Here is a 19119-nt window from a genome sequence, read left to right as displayed (position 1 = left end):
TGCATTTGTGAAGTAAATCGAAATCGAAACCAAAAAATTCAGTTTTAAAAAAATCAAACTGAAACTGAAATCGAACCAAAAAAATATTGACTTGGTTTGGGTGGTACATTTGGTCTAATTTTTTTTTTTTTCACCCCTACTTCAATCTATGACCTGGATTATATTTAGGGCCTTATATTTTTACTAATTAGATTGGCTCATTGTTTGTTTAGGCTCATTCATAACAAAGTTCAAATAATAACTAAGTTTATACTTTACTCTAACCATGCATTTTAACTTGGAACATTCATATTAGCCTCAATACAATTTAAGTCAAATTTGTTGAATGCCTCATTTTTCTTTATTTTCTTTTAACCAATTCACTTGTAAATACACCTATATCAAAATCAATATTTTATATCTAATTCTATTTAAATTTTGTTTTATTTGTTATTTATTATTTTTCTTTCTCCTCTACTCGCCTCTCTCTCTCTCTCTCTCTCTCTAACATTAAAATTGTGTGTAGAAATGTGTGTTTTAAGAACTTTCAATTAATGAGAAAATGAGGATTTGAGTCTAAATGGTAAATTTCAAGATATCAAATATAAATAAACATAACCATAAACACACACATACAATATAATTAATCAATTAGCAATTTACATTCATGAAAAAACATTTACTAATTTACATTAAAAAAAAAAACAAAAAACAAGTAAACTAATAGATATATACCTTAGTGACTTAAATTTAATTGTTTTTATACAAAAATTAATAAAGAAGAACAATTTGATGAGTTTCAAAAGATAATAGCAATTTTTTTTTTTAATGTTATTTTGTAAACTAGTTTTTGTGGTCACATTTGTTTATCAATTAAATTTTTTTTTTATCATTATATAGTTTTTTTTAATTGATTTTAGTTTAAATTGATGAATGTAAATTTGCAGTTTAATACACGTAAAATGTGTGTATTTATGATCAAATAGCAAATAATTACATAACAAATAGTACAAGTTTATACATATTAAATTTTTTAAAAACGATAAATTCAAAAAAAAAAAAAATTATATGCTGATGAATTCCAACACTACATATTAAAGAATACGTGTTTATACATCTATAATATTTTGTTGTAGAACCTCTTTTTGTTTTAAAAAAAAAATTATAGTCTTTGGGTCCGTTTGAATTGAGCTTATTTTTGCTGAAACTGAAAATTGAAACTGAAAACACTATAGCGAAATAATTTTTAAATGTGTAAATAGTGTTGTGGGACCCATTTTTAATGAAAAAGTTGTTAAAAAGTGTAATTTGTGAGTCCATGAACAGTACATCTGAGCACTGTTCATGGAAAATCTGGTCAACAACTGCGGCTTAGAAAAAAAAAGAAAAAAAGAAAAAGAAAAACGCAAAATTAGTGAACGTGGACGCGCAAACGTGCAATCCATACACAGTCTTTATCTTACATTCTTATTCACACGTTTTTTACTAATCATAAGAAATCTCTCAGTTTTGACTTGACTCCTTTTTTTTTGAAACCAAAACGATAGAAATTTTATTTCAACAGCTAATATACAGTAATAACTAGATCAATCATCTAGTCCTTGGGTGGACCATCAGCGAACAACATGTTGCGATGACCCACAAGAGATACTTTTACATTCTATCCAATAAAGTAAGAACTGCTACACTACTTCCCTGCTAAACCCGTTGTGCACCATTGAGACGTTGATATTCCTCCAGCCATTTGTGAGCACTCTCAAAGATGACCTTCGGATGGAGCTACACCTTCTCAAAGTAGACTTTATTGCGAGCTTGCCAAATCATCCAAGCTGTAGTTGCCCACTTCTCTAACTCCACAAGACTAATCCTCTGCTGCATCTTCTGAAAAGGAGGAGGAAATCAATAGGCTCGTTGCTGCATTTCTGGACAGTTCCCTTAAATAAAGCCCATACATTCCGCGCCAATGGACATTCCCACAACACATGGTTGACCGTCTCGGTCTGGTGACCACATAGTTCACAGCATTCTTCGATTCTGACTCGTTTCTTGTGCAGATTCTGCCTTGTTGGTAGACATCCTGAGCAAGCCCTCCAGATAAACATACGGACTTTAGGTGGCACGTTCAGCTTCCATATTTTCTTCCAAATATTTCCCTGGGCTTGCACCGCCGAATGTTCGGCTCGATTTGGCTGCTGTAGGCGTAGAGTAACCTGGTACGCTGAACTAACCGTGAAGGTGTGAGCTTTATTCTCCATCCATACCAATCTGTCTTGTGTGGCTTGGTGGTTTAGAGGCATATTGAGTATGGTCTCGCAGGTGTGTCTGTCAAATGTAGCAAAAAGCTTCCTCCTATCCCATTGCTTAGATTCCTCATTCATCAAGTCATGAACTGTCATATTCACTGGTGGTGCATTGATGAATACAGGGGAGTGAGGTAGCCAATTATGGGTGGCCACCCGTATTTTCCTACCATCCCCAATCTCCCATCTAGAGCCAGCATATATGATATCTCTTGCAGCCAGTAAAGAGCGCCATACAAAGGATGGGTTATTTCCCAGCTCGGCATCCAAAAAGGAGGTGCTTGGAAAATACCTTGCCTTGTAAACTCTATAAAATAGGGACCCGTTATTGTGAATTAGACGCCATGCTTGTTTGGCTAGCATAGCAAGATTGAAGGCATGGATGTCTTTAAATCCCATTCCTCCTCTTTTTTTTGAGGTACATAACTTATTCCAACTAAGCCAATGGATTTTTCTTTCTGCCCCGGTTTGGCCCCACAAATATCTAGCCAAAAGGGAATTTATGTTGTCACATATGGATTTAGGGAGCTTGAATAAGCTCATGGAATAGGTTGGGATAGCTTGAGCCACCGTTTTGATGAGGATTTCACGACCCGCCTTTGAGATAAACTTTTCCTTCCATCCCAATACCCTCTTTGTGATCCTTTCTTGTAACTCCTTGAACGTTCCCACTTTTGACTTTCCATTGGGCATTGGGAGGCCCAAATACTTTTCACATTCTGTCATGACTCGTGCCCCCAACAGTTGTTGAATTTCATTTCTGACTTCCCTCTTCGTATTTTTGCTAAAGAAAATTGATGTCTTCTGTCTGTTGATTGCTTGTCCAGATGCACCCTCATATTTGCCCAGTAATTCGAGCAGTCTATGACATTCATCAACTGTTGCTTAGCAAAACAGTAGACTATCGTCGGCAAACAAAAGGTGTGAAATGCATACCCCATGTTTGCTAGACAACACTCCCTTGAGAGATCGGTTTTCTTCAGCTTTTCTCAGTAAGGCAAATAGCCCTTCTGTACATAGTAGGAACAAATATGGCGAAAGTGTGTCCCCTTGCTTTATTCCCCTTGAAATGCATACCCGTTGATTGCTTTATGCTCTTAAAGATTGGATATAATACACGTTGTAATTATTTAGATTAAGGGAAATTGAAATGAAGAGTGCTCTAATTATATTCAATATCCAACCAATTATAGTTTGTAGTCTCCCACCAAAGTTACAAAACCTAAAAAGATGAACTTTGGTGTTCCTACTGAGCTACGCTGTGATTCTAAATGAGGGAGACCATTGTTGAACAATAGAAGCATAATTCACCCCATATAAGTTTACTTATGTTTTCATTTAAAAGGGAAGCTCCAAGTTGAAACTGGTTACAAATATACCAAAAAAAAAAAATTGTAAATAATTTAATGGTGATTTATGTTTTGTCTTGTACAAGCTTCAAAACTATTACATACATACATATTGGAAGCTATGATTTACTTACCCCAAATTGAAGAAAAAAATCCAAGGAATTGATTGCATAATTAAGAGATTGGAGCAATCAATTATATTTGAACTTTATGCTAAATCAAATATTCGTGTAAAAAAGTGATATGTGACCCACCTTCAAATTTTTTTAACAAATTTTTACATTTACCTTTGTGCTTAATAAACAAAGTGGTCTATCGATATCCACATTTTTTTTTTAAATGTGGGTGTCTACAAATTTTAGAAAATTTTTGTACCTCCTTACTCTGTTTTTACACTTTGCATCTAATTACTAACACATTTCTAACTTGTTTTTAATAATTTAGTGGGAAAAGATGTATGAGTTATTATTATTATTTTTTTCTAAACAAATTGGCAAAAAAATTAACAATGAAATTCAACATTATGTATTTCATTGCTTATATAAACGAAGGTATCAAATTCCAATCATAAGAGTAAGTATTTGACTATAAATGGTAAATATTATTATGTAAACATAAACATAAATATAAACATAACTATATGCAAATGCATATACATGAAAGAAGTGTTGAGGACCATTTGTGAGAATCCAGGTAGAAAGAAGAAAAGCCCAATAACAAGGGCAGCAAAGAATTAGCAAGCAAATAGCAAAACCATTAGGCCCAAGCGGCAGGAATAATGGATCACAGGCCCATGAAATAAACAAATGGGTCTCGAAGAGGCAAGTGGGCTTAAAGAAGCCCGGAAAGAGAGAAATAACATACCCATTGGCAGTATATGATGTAGAAAAGTGAGAAAGGGTTGCTGCAGGCCCAAGGTAATGCAAACTAAGAAAGTAAGGGGTTTGTAGCAGGCCTATGAACCCCAAGGATGAGAATAAGGTAATTAGGCCGAGGAAGCCTAATGAAGTTAGTAAAAACTCATGAAAATGCAGAATTAGTAAAAGGGCCAAGGAAACCCAAAGAAAGCAAGTTGGCCAAGGACACCCAAGAGAAAGACAAAAGGGACACAGGAGCTCATAAGTAAGAAAAACCAATGGCCATATCAAGCCACTGGGGGAAAGAGTAAACGGATGGCCTAAAGAGGCCCAACAGGATTGAGTCATTACAGTAGGAATAATAGAACAATATGGTAGGAAATGAGGGAAATCAAGAAGTGGGCTAAAGAAATATAAGGTCCATTATCAAGTAAGGCCTAGCTCCTAAAAGGAGCGGGAAATCAAAAAGCAACACACATAAAAGGTCAAAGAAAACGGACGGCAAGCTATGCAGGCAAGCCTTTAGACCACGGTAGATGAATGGGCAGTAGGCAGATTTTGGACACATATGGAAGGAAAGCATGTGCAAGGCTCAGGCACCACCAGCCTGTACGCAGCCAATACAGAGCATGGTAAGGTCGGGGTTCAGAGATTCAGAGGGCATGGTTTGGTGGCGGGGAGAGGGGAAAAATCTATTTTGAGGTTCCAACTCAAGCTCTTTCGGGGAGGTGTCCTGCTGGGATGACTCACTACCCAAAAGAAGCAAGTTGAGTTGGAACCACTAGGTGTATGTCATGAAGGATAGGGAGAGAGAAAGAACCTATATCGTGGCAGGAAAGGGTGCCACGGCAGACAAGCAAACAAAATACCCTTCTTTGTCTGGTGATGGGGGTGGCACACAGACGGAACAGTGATGGTCGGTCAATACACCCAGACCAGACAAAGGAGGTTAAGGGCTAAAACAGTAAAATTCGGTCACGGCAGGCATTATAACTTGTCGTGAACAGAAAACAAAGTAACAACGGGAACCTTGACTAAGAAATAGGAATTTGAAAAGAGAAACCAAGAAATAGAAAAAGAAACAAGTGGGAAAGAAAGAAAGAAAACAACTAAAAAAAACAAAGTGAGAATTAGAACAGCAGGCATGCACTGGTAGATTGATTCCCTCTCTCCCTTATAAAGTCCTACTCTCTGTGAAAACCACAAGGAGCCTCTGTGCATAAACCACTTAGGTCTGTTTCCCTCAGGGCAGTTATTCTTCACGGCAAGACTCTTCCTAAGAGATTAATTGCGTTGAGAAGGAACGTTCTTTCCTCACTGGCTTTGCTCCTGCGGACCGGACTTTAGTTGATTTCCTAACATTTTGATCAACCCATACATAGTAATACTTGTTCACTTCTGTTCTGTTCTGTTCTGTTCTTTTCCTTTCGTAAAAATGATTATTATTGCTGCTATAATTGTGTTCGAGGGTTGTTTGGTCATTTCCCACTAAGTGGCTATATATTTTATTTATTTTATTATTATTATGTCTGTCTACCACAACTTGTCTGAAACAATTCTGCCTGCCGTAAGCACGTTCCTGGCAAACCTGGCCTAGTTTGCGTACAAACCGGACCAACTTGAGTTGCAGCTGGACTGGTCCCAACTCCCTTATCCAAAAAACTTGGGCCTAGTGCCGCAAGAAGCAGCCCAACACCACTAGCACAGCCCACCACTTTACAAGAAGATACTAAATTCAACCATTAATAATTTACACAAACAAAAAGCAACTAATTTAACAAATATACACACGACTTAAATATAATTGTATATATTCAAAATTTCATATTGAAGAATAAATTTAAGGTTTTTTGAAAAATATTAATAAATATATTTAATGTTGTATTTTTTTTTTTAATCTTGTAATTAAAGAACTGCTTCTTATTTATAATTTTTTTGCCATTATTATTGTTTTTCTTTTATATGTTTTGAACAATCAAATACATTGATAATTTAGAAAATATTTCCTTTATGTTTTTCTTAACGAAGTTAACACATACAAAAGTGATTTCCTCTTAAAAGAACTATTACCAAGCTTCTCCCTAGTTTAGTTTGGGCAATCTTCCCCCGAGTTTAGTTGATGTTTGTAAGGAAGATGCCCCCATATTTTCTCTGTCTTTTGATTAATGAATTGTAGCTTATCAAAAAAAAAAAAAATAAATAAATAACTACTGTTACCAAGTTAGGATGATTGTACAACCACCTTGGAATATTCTCAGACAAGTAATTCTGTCTAACATCTAGGACTGTTAATGAGGGGCTGTTTGATATTGTGGGTGAGATGACTACTTCAAAGTAATTGCATGTCAAAGTCCCTTGGTAGCAATTTTCCTTTCAGTTTATTGTTAGATAGGTTTAGATAGATCAATGAATTTGAGCTACCATTTGTAGTCAAACTTTGTGGTATTGTTCCTAAGAGCATGTTATTGGAAAGCTCCAATATTTCAAGAGACGAATTTTCCAAGGTCTAAGGGGTGTTGCCTTCTAATACATCCTAGGATAGGTTACAATGCTTTAACTCTGGAAGAAGATGTCCAATGTTTTCTAGAACGGTGTGGCAACACGAAAATTTTTGAAAAAGTAGGATATGGGTGCGGTGGGATACATTTGTTAATAAATTAATAAATATATTTTTATTTATATTTTCTGTATATTGCTAAGCATTTTTTTTTTATATAATGGCAAAAATATACTAATTTAAGAGCATTAATAGATAATAAAGTGAGAGATGGAGGGCGTTTGAGGGAGAGCTAGAGCCATAGGTTAGAGAGAGAGAGGAGAAAGAGAGAACAAGAGAGACTTTGAGATGATTTTAGGATTATTTCTTTAAAGTATGTTGTCAAAACAGTGTGTTTTGATGAAATATTTCATGTTTTTTTTTGACAATTACTTTGGCCTATATTGGACTGATTCGGGGCCTGTTTCGAACCGAATCGAGCCAAATTGGGGCTTATTTTAGACTGAATCGGGAAAAAAAAAATTTAGGCCACAAATGTGCGTGTAGCCCTATCCACGGCCGCACGGCACGTCCATGCGTATTTGACTTAGGTGCGCCGGCCCAATCGGTGCACTCGTGCTTCCTAGCCTTTGACATGATTATCAAAGATATGTCAAATGATAAAATTGATGAAGGTTGATTTTTATCATTGCAATCATGAAAAGAACTTGAGAGTTTGTTGCTTCTCGAGAATAAACCTTGGATACTTGTGTTAAACAACAATTCAAGGTATGCTTCCCTTTATTGAGCTATGAGACAAGTCTAATTAATCAATCAGAATATATATAAAAGTAGAGACCTTATATGGGAGTGCATGAGGTCCTGCCATATGACGCTCTAATTTTGTATTTAGCTATTTTTACTAGGTTTTATTATTGTTTTTTTTTATTGTTACCTTTTTTTTTTTTTTTTGAGAAGGTTTTTATTGTTACCTAATAGATCATAATAAATTATTTTTATTGTTATATAAAATATGGGCTATTTTTGACAATTAGACCAAATGCTATTCACTACAAAATAGACTAACTTTTAAAAATAGACTAACCTTATGAAAAGTCCAATCCCAGTTATTACCTTACTTATTACGACCTAAGTTTGATCCCTCCCACCTATAAATCAAAGTCAAAACTCTTACCCATTTACAAACTCTCTTCCTCCTCCCCCATGTATAGATGATACTTCTAGTAAATCTCATTCTCATTAAATCATGTCTTCTTCTTTTTTCTCAATTTCAATTCAATACGCTTTTTTCTATTAATAAAAATTCTATGCAATTTATGTAGGTAAATTTTCTTTGTCATCGACCAATGCAACAAAAAAAAAAAATACATATAAATCTTAAGATTCCTGAGGTTGCTGAAATAATTGATAAGTGCATATTTCTAAAATTTATAATAACAAATAAAGTCTAATAAATAGCATATATTATCTCATAAAATGACATTTACACAATTTGTTTAAAAGAAAAATTTAATGATAGGAATGGTCAAAAACATGATCCTATACAAGAAACACCAAAAATACATACAAAACAATTTTCAAAGGACGATTTATCTTTAAAGAATATGAAGACAATAGTAGAGATAAAATGCATTGAATGGGATCCTATGAAATATTTTGTTAATCATTTCAAATTATACTCGTCATTTACATGAAAAAAAAAATCATATTAGTTACATTAAAAAATAATACATATTAACTTCAAAGTTCATTGTTGGATGTGAACTGCTAGGGTATTGCGGCAATAAGCAACATTGATACAGCAATGGGTTCATATTACATTCCGTGCGTGCTTTGTGGAAGGAAGGTCAAACCACAATCAGGATCATTTTGGTGTGCAAAAATGTGAAACAAAAACAAATTTCTCTATCCCAAGGCTAGAGGCACTTACATTAACTACATACTCTCCAAATATTTATAATATATTCATCTCATTATAACTACTATCTATACAATTGCAACTACTTCAAATACAAGATTCAAATTGAAATTTTTGATGCAACTGACAAAACAACTTTTGTGATTTTTGATCGAGATGTTGAAAAAATCCTAAATAAATCTGCAAGAGAACTTGCTAAAAAAAATGGAGATACAACTTATTTAAATTATTAAAGGCGTAAATGCACTTTTAATCCATACATTTTGGCTTTTTTCCATTTTAGTCCCTACATTTCCATTTCACCACTTTTAGTCCCTAAACCAATTAACGCATGTTATTTTAATCCTTTCCATCAGTCAGCCAATGAAAATAACTAAGCTAACTAACGGAGAGAATAAAATATTATTAAAAATTTACTGTAGCACTCATCAAAAAAAAAAAAAAAAAATCAAGCTCTATGTTCATCTTCAACTAGAACACCAAAGAACACAGACCTAGATTTTAAACATAAGAACACATGCCCAGATTTACATGCATTTTGTTGCCCTTTCTTGTCAACCAGACACAAACACAAATCGATTTCCAACAAGAACACAAACACAAACCTAGCAGCAGATTTTCTCAAACCACAAAACCCAGATATACAAAATCACAACTCAAACCTAGATTTTCTCATCTTTCAATCAACAACGAAACCTATAGCAAATAAAATTCATAAACCCAGAAAATTCAGCATAAAAACACCATAAAAAAAAATCATAAATTCCAAAGCTCCCATCCTTAAACCCAAGCAACATGATCTCTGATCGTGCCCAACCTTCGTCAGTCTGATCGTGCCACAGGTTCAGGCCTCAGCCTCATCGGACCGTCACCGTCTTTGCCACAGATCTACATCGCCGAGAAGCAAACACGATCTTTGATCTACAAATTGAACCAAAGCTGAGAAGCTAACATTGATCCTCAAAGCCGAGAAGCTAACACGATCTCTAATCGTGCCCAACCTTCGCCTGTCTGATCGTGTCACAGGTTCAGGCCTCAGCCTCACCGGACCGTCATTGTCTTTGCCACAGATCTAAACAGCCGAGAAGCTAACACTATCTCTGATCTACAAACCCAACCAAAGTCGAGAAGCTAACACCAATCCTCAAAGCCGAGAAGCTAACATGATCTCTGATCTATAAACCAATCTCGTCGCCGTCGCCTACTTCAGACCCACCCATTGACCCACCCGCCACTATCAGACCCACTCGCCTCCTTCAAACCCACCCACCAATATGTGGTCCTTTACCTCTCTCTTTCTCTCAATCTATCTCTCCCTCTCCCTCTCTCATGATCAATGCTTATTTTTGAGGAAGACTGAATTTTTTTTTGTTGATTTGGTTTATATATTTAGATTTCCTATTATAATATTAAAGTAGAGGGTCTGTGTTCTTTGGTGTTCTTGTTGAAGATGAACATAGAGCTTGATTTTTTTTTTTTTTTTTTTATTTGATGAGTGCTACAGTAAAATTTTAATAATATTTTAGTCTCTCAATTAGTCAGCTTAGTTATTTCTGTCGGCTGACTGACGGAAAGGACTAAAATAACATGCGTTAATTGGTTTAGGGACTAAAAGTGGTGAAATGGAAATGTAGGGACTAAAATGGAAAAAAACCAAAATGTAGGGACTAAAAGTGCATTTACGCCATTATTAAATTATGGTTAAACTATAGATCATAATATATATAAATTCCTCATATGTAGATTGATATTGGAGAAGGAATCCGACATAATTTGGAGAAAATTTTAGGAAAAAAATGCATTTTCCTACTTCATTTGAAAGAATTCGATCTAAATGATGGTTTTGAAAATTACATAGTTGCTAAGATTTTTTATGCACCTTCAAATGGAAAAAATGTATGGAAGAAAAAAAAAATACATAATCCAATATGTTATATATTAATTCTTTTGCTACACTATTCCTAAATTAACCAAAAAAAAAACATTAAAAAAAATGTCAAATCACTTAAATTTAATAGAAGTGCAAATATCTACGAAAAATCTTAGAGACAACAAATCTGCAAGTCCAAACTTCGTAAGATCCAGTCAAGAATCTTCTAGTGCCAATTCATTAGTGATTAACACAAATGATACAACTGTTGAGGGCCATTTGTGAAAGCCCAAACAGAAAGAAAGAAAACCCAATAATAAGGGTAACAAGGAATTGACAAAATAGATAGCAAAAAACCATTAGGCTTAAGCGATAGAAATAATGGATCACAGGTCCAAGGAATAAACAAATGGGTCTTGAAGAGGCGAGTGGGCTTAAAGAAGCCCGGAAAGAAAGAAGTAGCATCCCATGAGCAGTGTATGAGGTAGAAAAGCGAGAAAAGGCCGCTGCAGGCCCAAGGCAATGCAAACTAAGAGAGTAAGGGGTTTATGGTAGGCCCATGAACCCCAAGGATGAGAATAAGGTTATTGGGCCAAGGAAGCCCAATGAAGTTAGTAAAAAGCCCATGGGAACGTGGAATTAGCAAATAGGCCGAGGAAGCCAAAAGAAAGCAAACGGGTTGTGGATGCCCAAAGGGACATAAAAGCCCATAAGTAAAAGCAAAACAGTGGCCATGACAAGTCACTGAGAGAATGAATAAACGGCTGGTCCAAAAGAGGCCCAGCAAGATTAAGTTATTACGGCAGGAATAACAGTACAACATTGCAAGAAATAAAGAAAACCAAGAGTGGGCCAAAGAAATGTAAGGCCCATCATCAGACAAAGTCCAGCTCTTGAATGGAGAGGGAAAACAAAGAAAAGCTCACATAAGAGGTCAAAAAACACGGACGGCGAGCCTCCAGATCACGGCAAACGCATGAGCAGCAGGCAAATTTTTGGACATATCTGAAAGGAAAGCACCCGCAAGGCCCAGGCACCACTAGCCTGTATCTAGCCAATATGGGACGTGGTGAGGCCATGGGCCAGAGGTAAGAGGTAAAGGGGGTATAATTTGGTGGTGGGGAGAGGGGAAAAGACCTATTTTGCAACTCCTGCCCAAGCCCTTTTGGGAGGTACGACTTGCTGGGATGACAGATCACCCAAAAGAGACAAGATTGAGGGGGGAACCGTTAGGTGCATGTCTAAAGAGAAAGAGAGAGAACGCATTTATGCCGTAGCAGGTAAGAGTGCTACGGTGGACTGACGAATGAAACAAACCTGCCTTTGTCTGGCAAGGGTGAGTGGCACACAGACGAACTCTTTGGTGGTCGGCAAGTACGCCCAGACCAGACAAAGGCAGTTAAGGGGTAAAGTGGTAAAAAACTAGCCACGACAGGCACTATAAAAGGACCTCTGCCGTGCCCTGAAAACAGGATCGAAAAACAGAGGGTATTCACGGAGTAAAAGAAAGCAGAGTAAAAGAAAACGAGAGAAAAAAAAGAAAAAGATAAGAGAGAAAACAGAGGAAAGAAGAGAGGAAATTGAGGAAAAAAGAGAGATAATACAATGGGCATACACCAATAGGTCGATTTCCCTCTCTCCCCCTTCAAATTCTGCTCTCTTCCAAAACATAACAAGGATTCCTTTTGGGCATTAACCATTCAGGTCCGACTTCCTCAAAGCCATTAATCCCCATGGCAAGATCTTTTCCTAGGAGATTATTTGCATTGAGAGGAAGCGTTCTCCCCTCTTTGGTTTTGCTTCTATAGACCAAACTTAAAACTTGACTTTATGCCCATTCTTGATTAGTTCATATTATTTTCTTTCTCCTTTACTTTCTTTGTAAATGACATTATCACGACTGTAATTATGTTTTATAAGTAGGGATTACTTGGCCATTTTTTATTAAATAGTCAGAGTACTCTGTTTTGTTATTATTATTATATCTGTCTGCCGTAACTCATCTGAAACAGTTCTGCTTGCCGTAAGCCTACTCATGGCAGACGAGGCATAGTTTGTGCACAAACCGGCCCAAGTTGAGTTACAGTTGGACCGGTCTCAACTCTCTTACTCAGAAACATTCGGACCCATTACCGCAGGAGGCAGCCCAACCCAACGCACAATACACAAAAAAAGGCCCCTACAACAACAAAAGGAAAAAGTGATGAAAACTCAAAAATTGAACAAATAAGGACAGACCAAACTTCAAACATTAAAGATGAAAAAATAAATGATGATAACATACCCCTCAACAAGCTTTACAAGCGTTACCATACCACAATAACAAAGCATTATAGAGAAAAAGAAAAAGAAAAAAAATCATAATGAAGCTCTTTATTACATCACATAATAAAGAACAATAATATGGAATGAATTAATATGTTTTTATCAACTTTTATTATACAATATTACTCCAAAGTTGTTTTTTCTTTTTATTACTCATTACTTGAATTAAATAATAATGATATATGTGTGCAATTTATAGTTGTTGCTTCTTATGATGAACTCATTCCTAACAAAGTTCTATAACAAAGTTCTATTTTATACAATATTCTCCAAATTTTTTTTACATAAAATATTACAACATTATCCCTGCATCGCACAGGCAACTTACTAATTCATTATAAAAAAATTGAGAATCTTGGTTTTCTAAAATTTTTTTAAAAAAATTGAGAACTTATTACTAAAAGTATTGTAAATAAAGGTAAAAGTTAGTTTAAATAGCACAGTGGGGCCCATGAGTAGTAGCAAAAATAAGCTGAATAGTGAAATAATTTATAATTTTCATTGCTTCTCAAACGCACACTTAGTTACAAATGTCTTATGCAATTGGACGCGCTTATTATGTTTTTTATTACTAGGATTTTACTTGCTATTGGTGGACAAGATATATACTAGAATTTTTCTTCTAAGGCACCCTACCTAGCTCAAGACAACATAGAGGAACCTGGATGATAACTATTAGTTTATCAAGTATGAGTTCAATGCTATGAATGAAGGTTGTCCTTCGGTCTACCACTGCTAAATGCCAACTAGAGCTGAGATACAACGAGGCGTAGGAAAGGAACCCCCAAATCAAATACCAAGAGAATTGATTGCTTTGCTACCCACAGTCCTAACTTTGTATACCATTAATCAAAGATGCTAGCCATTTGGGTTCATTAAAAGGCCATCCTTTGTATCTTTTAATAATTATTATTTTCTGCTGAATTGCTATCTTTTGTATCTAAGAAACAATGATGTGTAACATTTGTGCAAATCAAACATGGCTACAAATTCTTTAACATCTAAAAGGTCAAATGTAATATTTGTTTAGGGAACTAATAGAAGTGCCTGTATAAAAAATATCAAGCGCTTTCCTGCCTATTTTTTTCATCCTCTCAAGCAAAACAAAGATAATAGTTGTTACTTATACTGTTATACAAACTCAGATTTCAATCCTTTTTTTATATGCAAAGAAAGAATCCCATAAGATAGCTTTAAAGAAATTTTTTCGTAACTTCTAAAATTACATCAGAACATATTTTAGTACTTCTTAACCAAGCTTGGCAAGAACATTATTCCGGGTAGATATAGTCATTGCATAGTACTTCTTTGCTTCTAGGGTGCTCTTAATTTTTGCTGCATAGTCAAGCTATTGGACAAAAAAGCACAACATATAAATACATAGAATTACTTGAATAATCAGACTTTGATTAATAAAATACAAACTTGATTGGAGAGTGAATGATTGGATATATTGATAAATATGTTTTGATGTGTTAGGTGTTGCTCTTGTTTGTTACTAGATCCAATGTATGTTTAAGAATAGATTATGTTTTGTTTATCTTTGATATCTATTGAGGGTCATTTGTGAGAATCCAGGTAGAAAGAAGAAAAACCCAACAACAAGGGCAACAAAGAATTGGCAAGCAGATGGCAAAACCATTAGGCCCAAGCGGCAGGAATAATGGATCACAGGTCCATGAAACAAACAAATAGGCCTTGAAGAGGCAAGTGAGCTTAAAGAAGTTCGGAAAGAGAGAAATAGCATACCCATAGGCAGTATATGATGTAGAAAAGTGAGAAAAGGCCGTCATAGGCCCAAAGTAATGTAAACAAAGAAAGTAAGGGGTTTATGGCAGGCTCATGAACCCTAAATATGAGAATAAGGTAATTGGGTCAGGAAAGTCCAATGAAGTTAGTAAAAGCCCATGAAAATGCAGAGTTAGTAAAAGGGCCAAGGAAGCCCAAAAAAAGCAAGTAGGTCAAGGATGCCCAAGAGAAAGACAAAAGGAACATAGGAGCCCATAAGTAAGAAAACCAGTGGCCATACCAAGCTACTGGGGGGAAAGAGTAAACGGCTGGCTTAAAGAAGGCCTAGCAGGATTGAGTCATTACAGTAGGAATAACAGAACAATATGGCAGGAAACGAGGGAAATCAAGAAGTGGGACAAAGAAATATAAGGTCCATCATCAAATAAGGCCCAGCTCTTAAGAGGAGCGGGAAATTGAAAAGCAGCCCACATAAAAGGTTAAAGAAAACGGACGGCAGGCTATGCAAGCAAGCCTCCAGATCACGGCAGAAGAATGGGTAACAGGCAGATTTTAGACATATATGGAAGGAAGGCACGCGCAAGACCCAGGCCTGTACCCAACCAATACAGAGCATGGTGAGGTCGGGGGTCAGAGATTCAGAGGGCATGATTTAGTGGTGGGGAGAGAGGAAAAATCTATTTTGAGGGGAAAAATAGCTTTGGTATGACATTCTCTTTTGTTCCATCTACTGGTTTCTATAAGTTGGTCTCATATGATGATAATGAGGAAACTGGAAATTAAGGTTGTGAAATCCTTACCATTGGAAGTGATAATTCATGGAGAACTATCAATTTCACTAGCCTAAATGATGCTAACAAGAAAAGAGAGAAAATTATGGTTGTGTCAGCAGCTGAGGCGGTTCACTGCATTAAGATAAACAAGGTTAGAACATGCTTTTTGTGCAGAGATGGTATCTCTTGATTTGGAGAGTGAGAGTTTTAAGAGTACTATAATGCCCAAAGGATTGTTCTCAAATTGGGAATAAGTTTGGGCTTTAGATTGGAATGGGTGTTTATCTTTTGCTGTCAGAGTGGAAGAGGTTATCAATGTCGTTGTGTTAGAAGATTACAAGAAGCTCAAATGGGGTAAAGAGAAGATTGTTATTCCCTTGGCATTCACGAACAGCACTCCAAATTTGATGGAGCATCTTGTTCCTCTTTTTGCTCAGAATGGTGATTTATGGTTTTGGGTAAAAGACGAGATTTATGGCTTACAATATTGAAAGTGGGAAAATTAATTGCATAATATGGGATACTGAGGCGTCTAAAATGGAAAAAATGTGGTTTCTACGTTGGCCCTTCCAGTTTGATAAATCTGAAAGGAATGCAACCAGTGAAGAAATAACCACAAAGGGTTTTCAAAGTTAAATTAAGATTTTAGGCATTGTTATCTTACTTCCATGTTTTTCTTTTCTGTTTTTAAGTCTTGGTAGGTTACATATACACAGCTTCCTCTGATGATGTGCCTTTTGTAACAAACAAGTACCCCCTTTAATAACTTCATTACACTTATTATTTGGTTTTGCAGTTTCTTTCTACTGTTTAATTTACTTTCTTTTGCTTGCTTATGAAAATGGAGTAATTGCATCTGTTGTTAAACTCAAAGACAGACATAACAAAGTCTATGGATGAAGGTTATGTGCTCCCACAGTTTTAAGAATTTTTATGTATAATAAACAGGAATTCTAAACCATGCAACACTCTGAAATTTGTTGCATAGCTCATATAGCTGGTTAGAAAATATTTCTGATGATAGTACATAGCCTACAATTGCTTGTAGAATTCTTTATGGTTTCATTATAACAACATGAGTATCTTGGTAACAGATGTCTTGATGCTACTTGAAGTGCTTATTATAATTTTTATTTCTGGGGTTTTACTTGCTATGAGTCGACAAGATGTATACACAAGTATTTCTCCTGAGGCACCCTGCTAGCCCAAGACAACAAAAATGAACTTGGATGATAATTGTTAGTTTATGAAGTATCAGTTCAATGCTATGATTATGAAGGTTGCCCTTGAGCCTAGTTCTGCCAAATGCCAACTAGAGCTGAGATTCAATCAGGAGGTGCAAGTGAACTGATTGCTTTTGCTCCCCACTCTCCCAGGCTCCTAAGTTTGTATACCATTAATTAAAAATGCTGGTCATTTGGGTTGATGAAAAGGCAATCCTTGTATCTAAGCATCATTGATGTGCAACATCTTCGCAAATCAAACATGACAGCAGATTCCTTAATTTTTAAAAGGTCAATTGTATCATTTGTTTAGGAAGCGAAGTAGAAGTGCTTGAAATTCTGCCTAGTTTTTTCATCCTATCAAGCAACACAGAGTCTGATAGTTGTTACTTATACAGACTCACATTTCAATCCTTAGATTAGCATGCAATAAAAGAGTATCAGAAATTGAAAAATAAAAGCAGTAGTTTTTCCAACCAGATTCCCTTAAGATAGCATTAAAGAAATTGTTTCATAACTTCTAAAGTAGAAGTTTACATCAGAACATTTTAATTCTTCCTAACCAAGCTTGGCAAGAACATTATTCAGGGTAGATACAGTCTCGGCATAGTACTTCTCTGCTTCTGGGGTGCTCTTAATTTTTGCTGCATGGTCAAGCTGTAGGAAAAACATCACAACAAATAAGTACATAGAAATTGAATAATCAGACTACTGATCCGAAAAATGAAGTAAACTTTTCAACTTACATTGCTAATGTCTTGGAAGAGCTTTCCAGCGAGGTCCTTGAGGGATTTCTTCTCATCTTTAGGCTTAGCAGCAATGACAGTGTTAAGGTCATACCGGAGATACCCTGCCCGCAAACGGAGATCATTCTGCACAAAGGGCCATTCCTTCTTATCAATAAATTCCTTCACACCAACAATTTCCTTGGCTGACTCCTTTGCCCTCTGAACTGCCTGAACTGGGGTCAATGGTTGAATGAAGAACCTCTCCTTTAATGGCAGATCAAGGTCTCTTGCCTCATCAGAGTTTAGAGTTCCAGCTGCCAAAATGTATAAATATGAATCTTAATTTTGCTAAATTTTTTTATATGTTCCTAGCAACAATATAACTATGAATTTGGTTTTAGTAATGTTTCTTAGCCCGCCAAATGGATGTGCATGTATCAGATTGATCTCAAAAAATTAAGCTTGACTTAGAAATCATGCTTAGTACCTAGGTTAGTTTAACAAAACCTGGACTAATGAGAGAAACACAACATCTCTCAGAATATATTTTCATAATGTGTTGGGTTGTAAAGTTGTGCATGGTGTAACCTCAGTTTTACATGACACCCTCGTAGACATTACTTTTATTATACACTAATTACAATATACCATCTCAACCGTTGTAAAAATTTTGTGCCACTAGCCTTATTGTGTAAACCTAATAAACCAATATTTTGGTCATTAGAAATATTTGATCCTAGGAATTCACCAACCTCAATAGATATTAAGCTATGACAGTATTTGTATTGAATTATTTCTATTGAGCACTGACTCTAAGGTGTTCACAAGTAGCTTACTTGTCACTGTTTTTTTCATATTAGTTTCTAATTAATTTGAAGAAAGAAGATAAAGGAAAAACTTACAGGTGAGAATATGATCCTCCTATAAGGCATTCATTAACTTCAAATAATATATTATTGACTTACTTTTCACTAGTTATTTCTCATTTAGCTCATGACAAAAACAACAAAAACAAAACTTTAATCCAAATATTTAAGATCGACTATGGATTAATGTCAAGATCGACTACATGTATTCTTTTTTTCGTTGGTTTTATCAAAATTCATATTCTTTATTGCCTTCTTAATTGACATATCTTGATCAAAAGCTAATGTTGAAGAAAGACTTACGCAATCCACCAGATGGAGGAGGAGGTGGACCCACCTTGATGGGCTTAGCCTCAGCAAGCACAGCTTGAACAAAAGACCCTGTGGCCAAACCAGCAGCAACTAGACCAAGAACAGCCCTGCGGCTAGTTTCAGGCTCAGCATGCTGCTGGGCTCTAATAGTGAGCCCTGGCCTTGTCATGGCCACACGGCTAGTGCCATTTACGTTCAACCTGGTTGAGCCACTTAGCTGAAGGCTACCCTCCAAAACAGCCTGAGAGGAGCCACGTAGACCAGCCATTGATGCCATTTATTTTTGTTTTCTCAATTGGTTTCTATGTGAGGTGAGGTGGAATTAATATTTTTGGCTATGGTGGTGGATGATGATTTTTCAAGTTTGTTCTGT

General features: G+C 35.8%; 1 protein-coding gene across 1 annotated transcript; it reads right to left on the bottom strand.

The window, feature by feature from the left end:
* Positions 1-17307: 17307 nt before the first annotated feature.
* LOC126727275 (oxygen-evolving enhancer protein 3-2, chloroplastic-like) lies at positions 17308-19119 on the bottom strand. The gene is made up of 3 exons (XM_050432860.1): positions 18738-19119; positions 17587-17882; positions 17308-17497 (listed from the first exon to the last, which is right to left on the bottom strand). Exons 1-3 carry the CDS (start codon positions 19021-19023, stop codon positions 17399-17401), a joined length of 681 nt encoding a protein of 226 aa, XP_050288817.1. The 5' UTR covers positions 19024-19119; the 3' UTR covers positions 17308-17398.

Source organism: Quercus robur, chromosome 5 (assembly GCF_932294415.1).
Source record: "Quercus robur chromosome 5, dhQueRobu3.1, whole genome shotgun sequence".
Classification (NCBI taxonomy): Eukaryota; Viridiplantae; Streptophyta; class Magnoliopsida; order Fagales; family Fagaceae; genus Quercus; species Quercus robur.
This window is presented reverse-complemented; position numbering and strand designations above follow the sequence as displayed.

Bases quoted from the DNA above. Each gene is read 5' to 3' on its own strand.
- LOC126727275 (XM_050432860.1), bottom strand. From the start codon at position 19,023: ATGGCATCAATGGCTGGTCTACGTGGCTCCTCTCAGGCTGTTTTGGAG. The intron at 17,883-18,737 runs GTAAGTCTTTCT...ACATTTTGGCAG, and splicing joins TCCTCCATCTGGTGGATTGC to CTGGAACTCTAAACTCTGAT. The intron at 17,498-17,586 runs GTAAGTTGAAAA...TTTTTCCTACAG, and splicing joins TCTTCCAAGACATTAGCAAT to CTTGACCATGCAGCAAAAAT.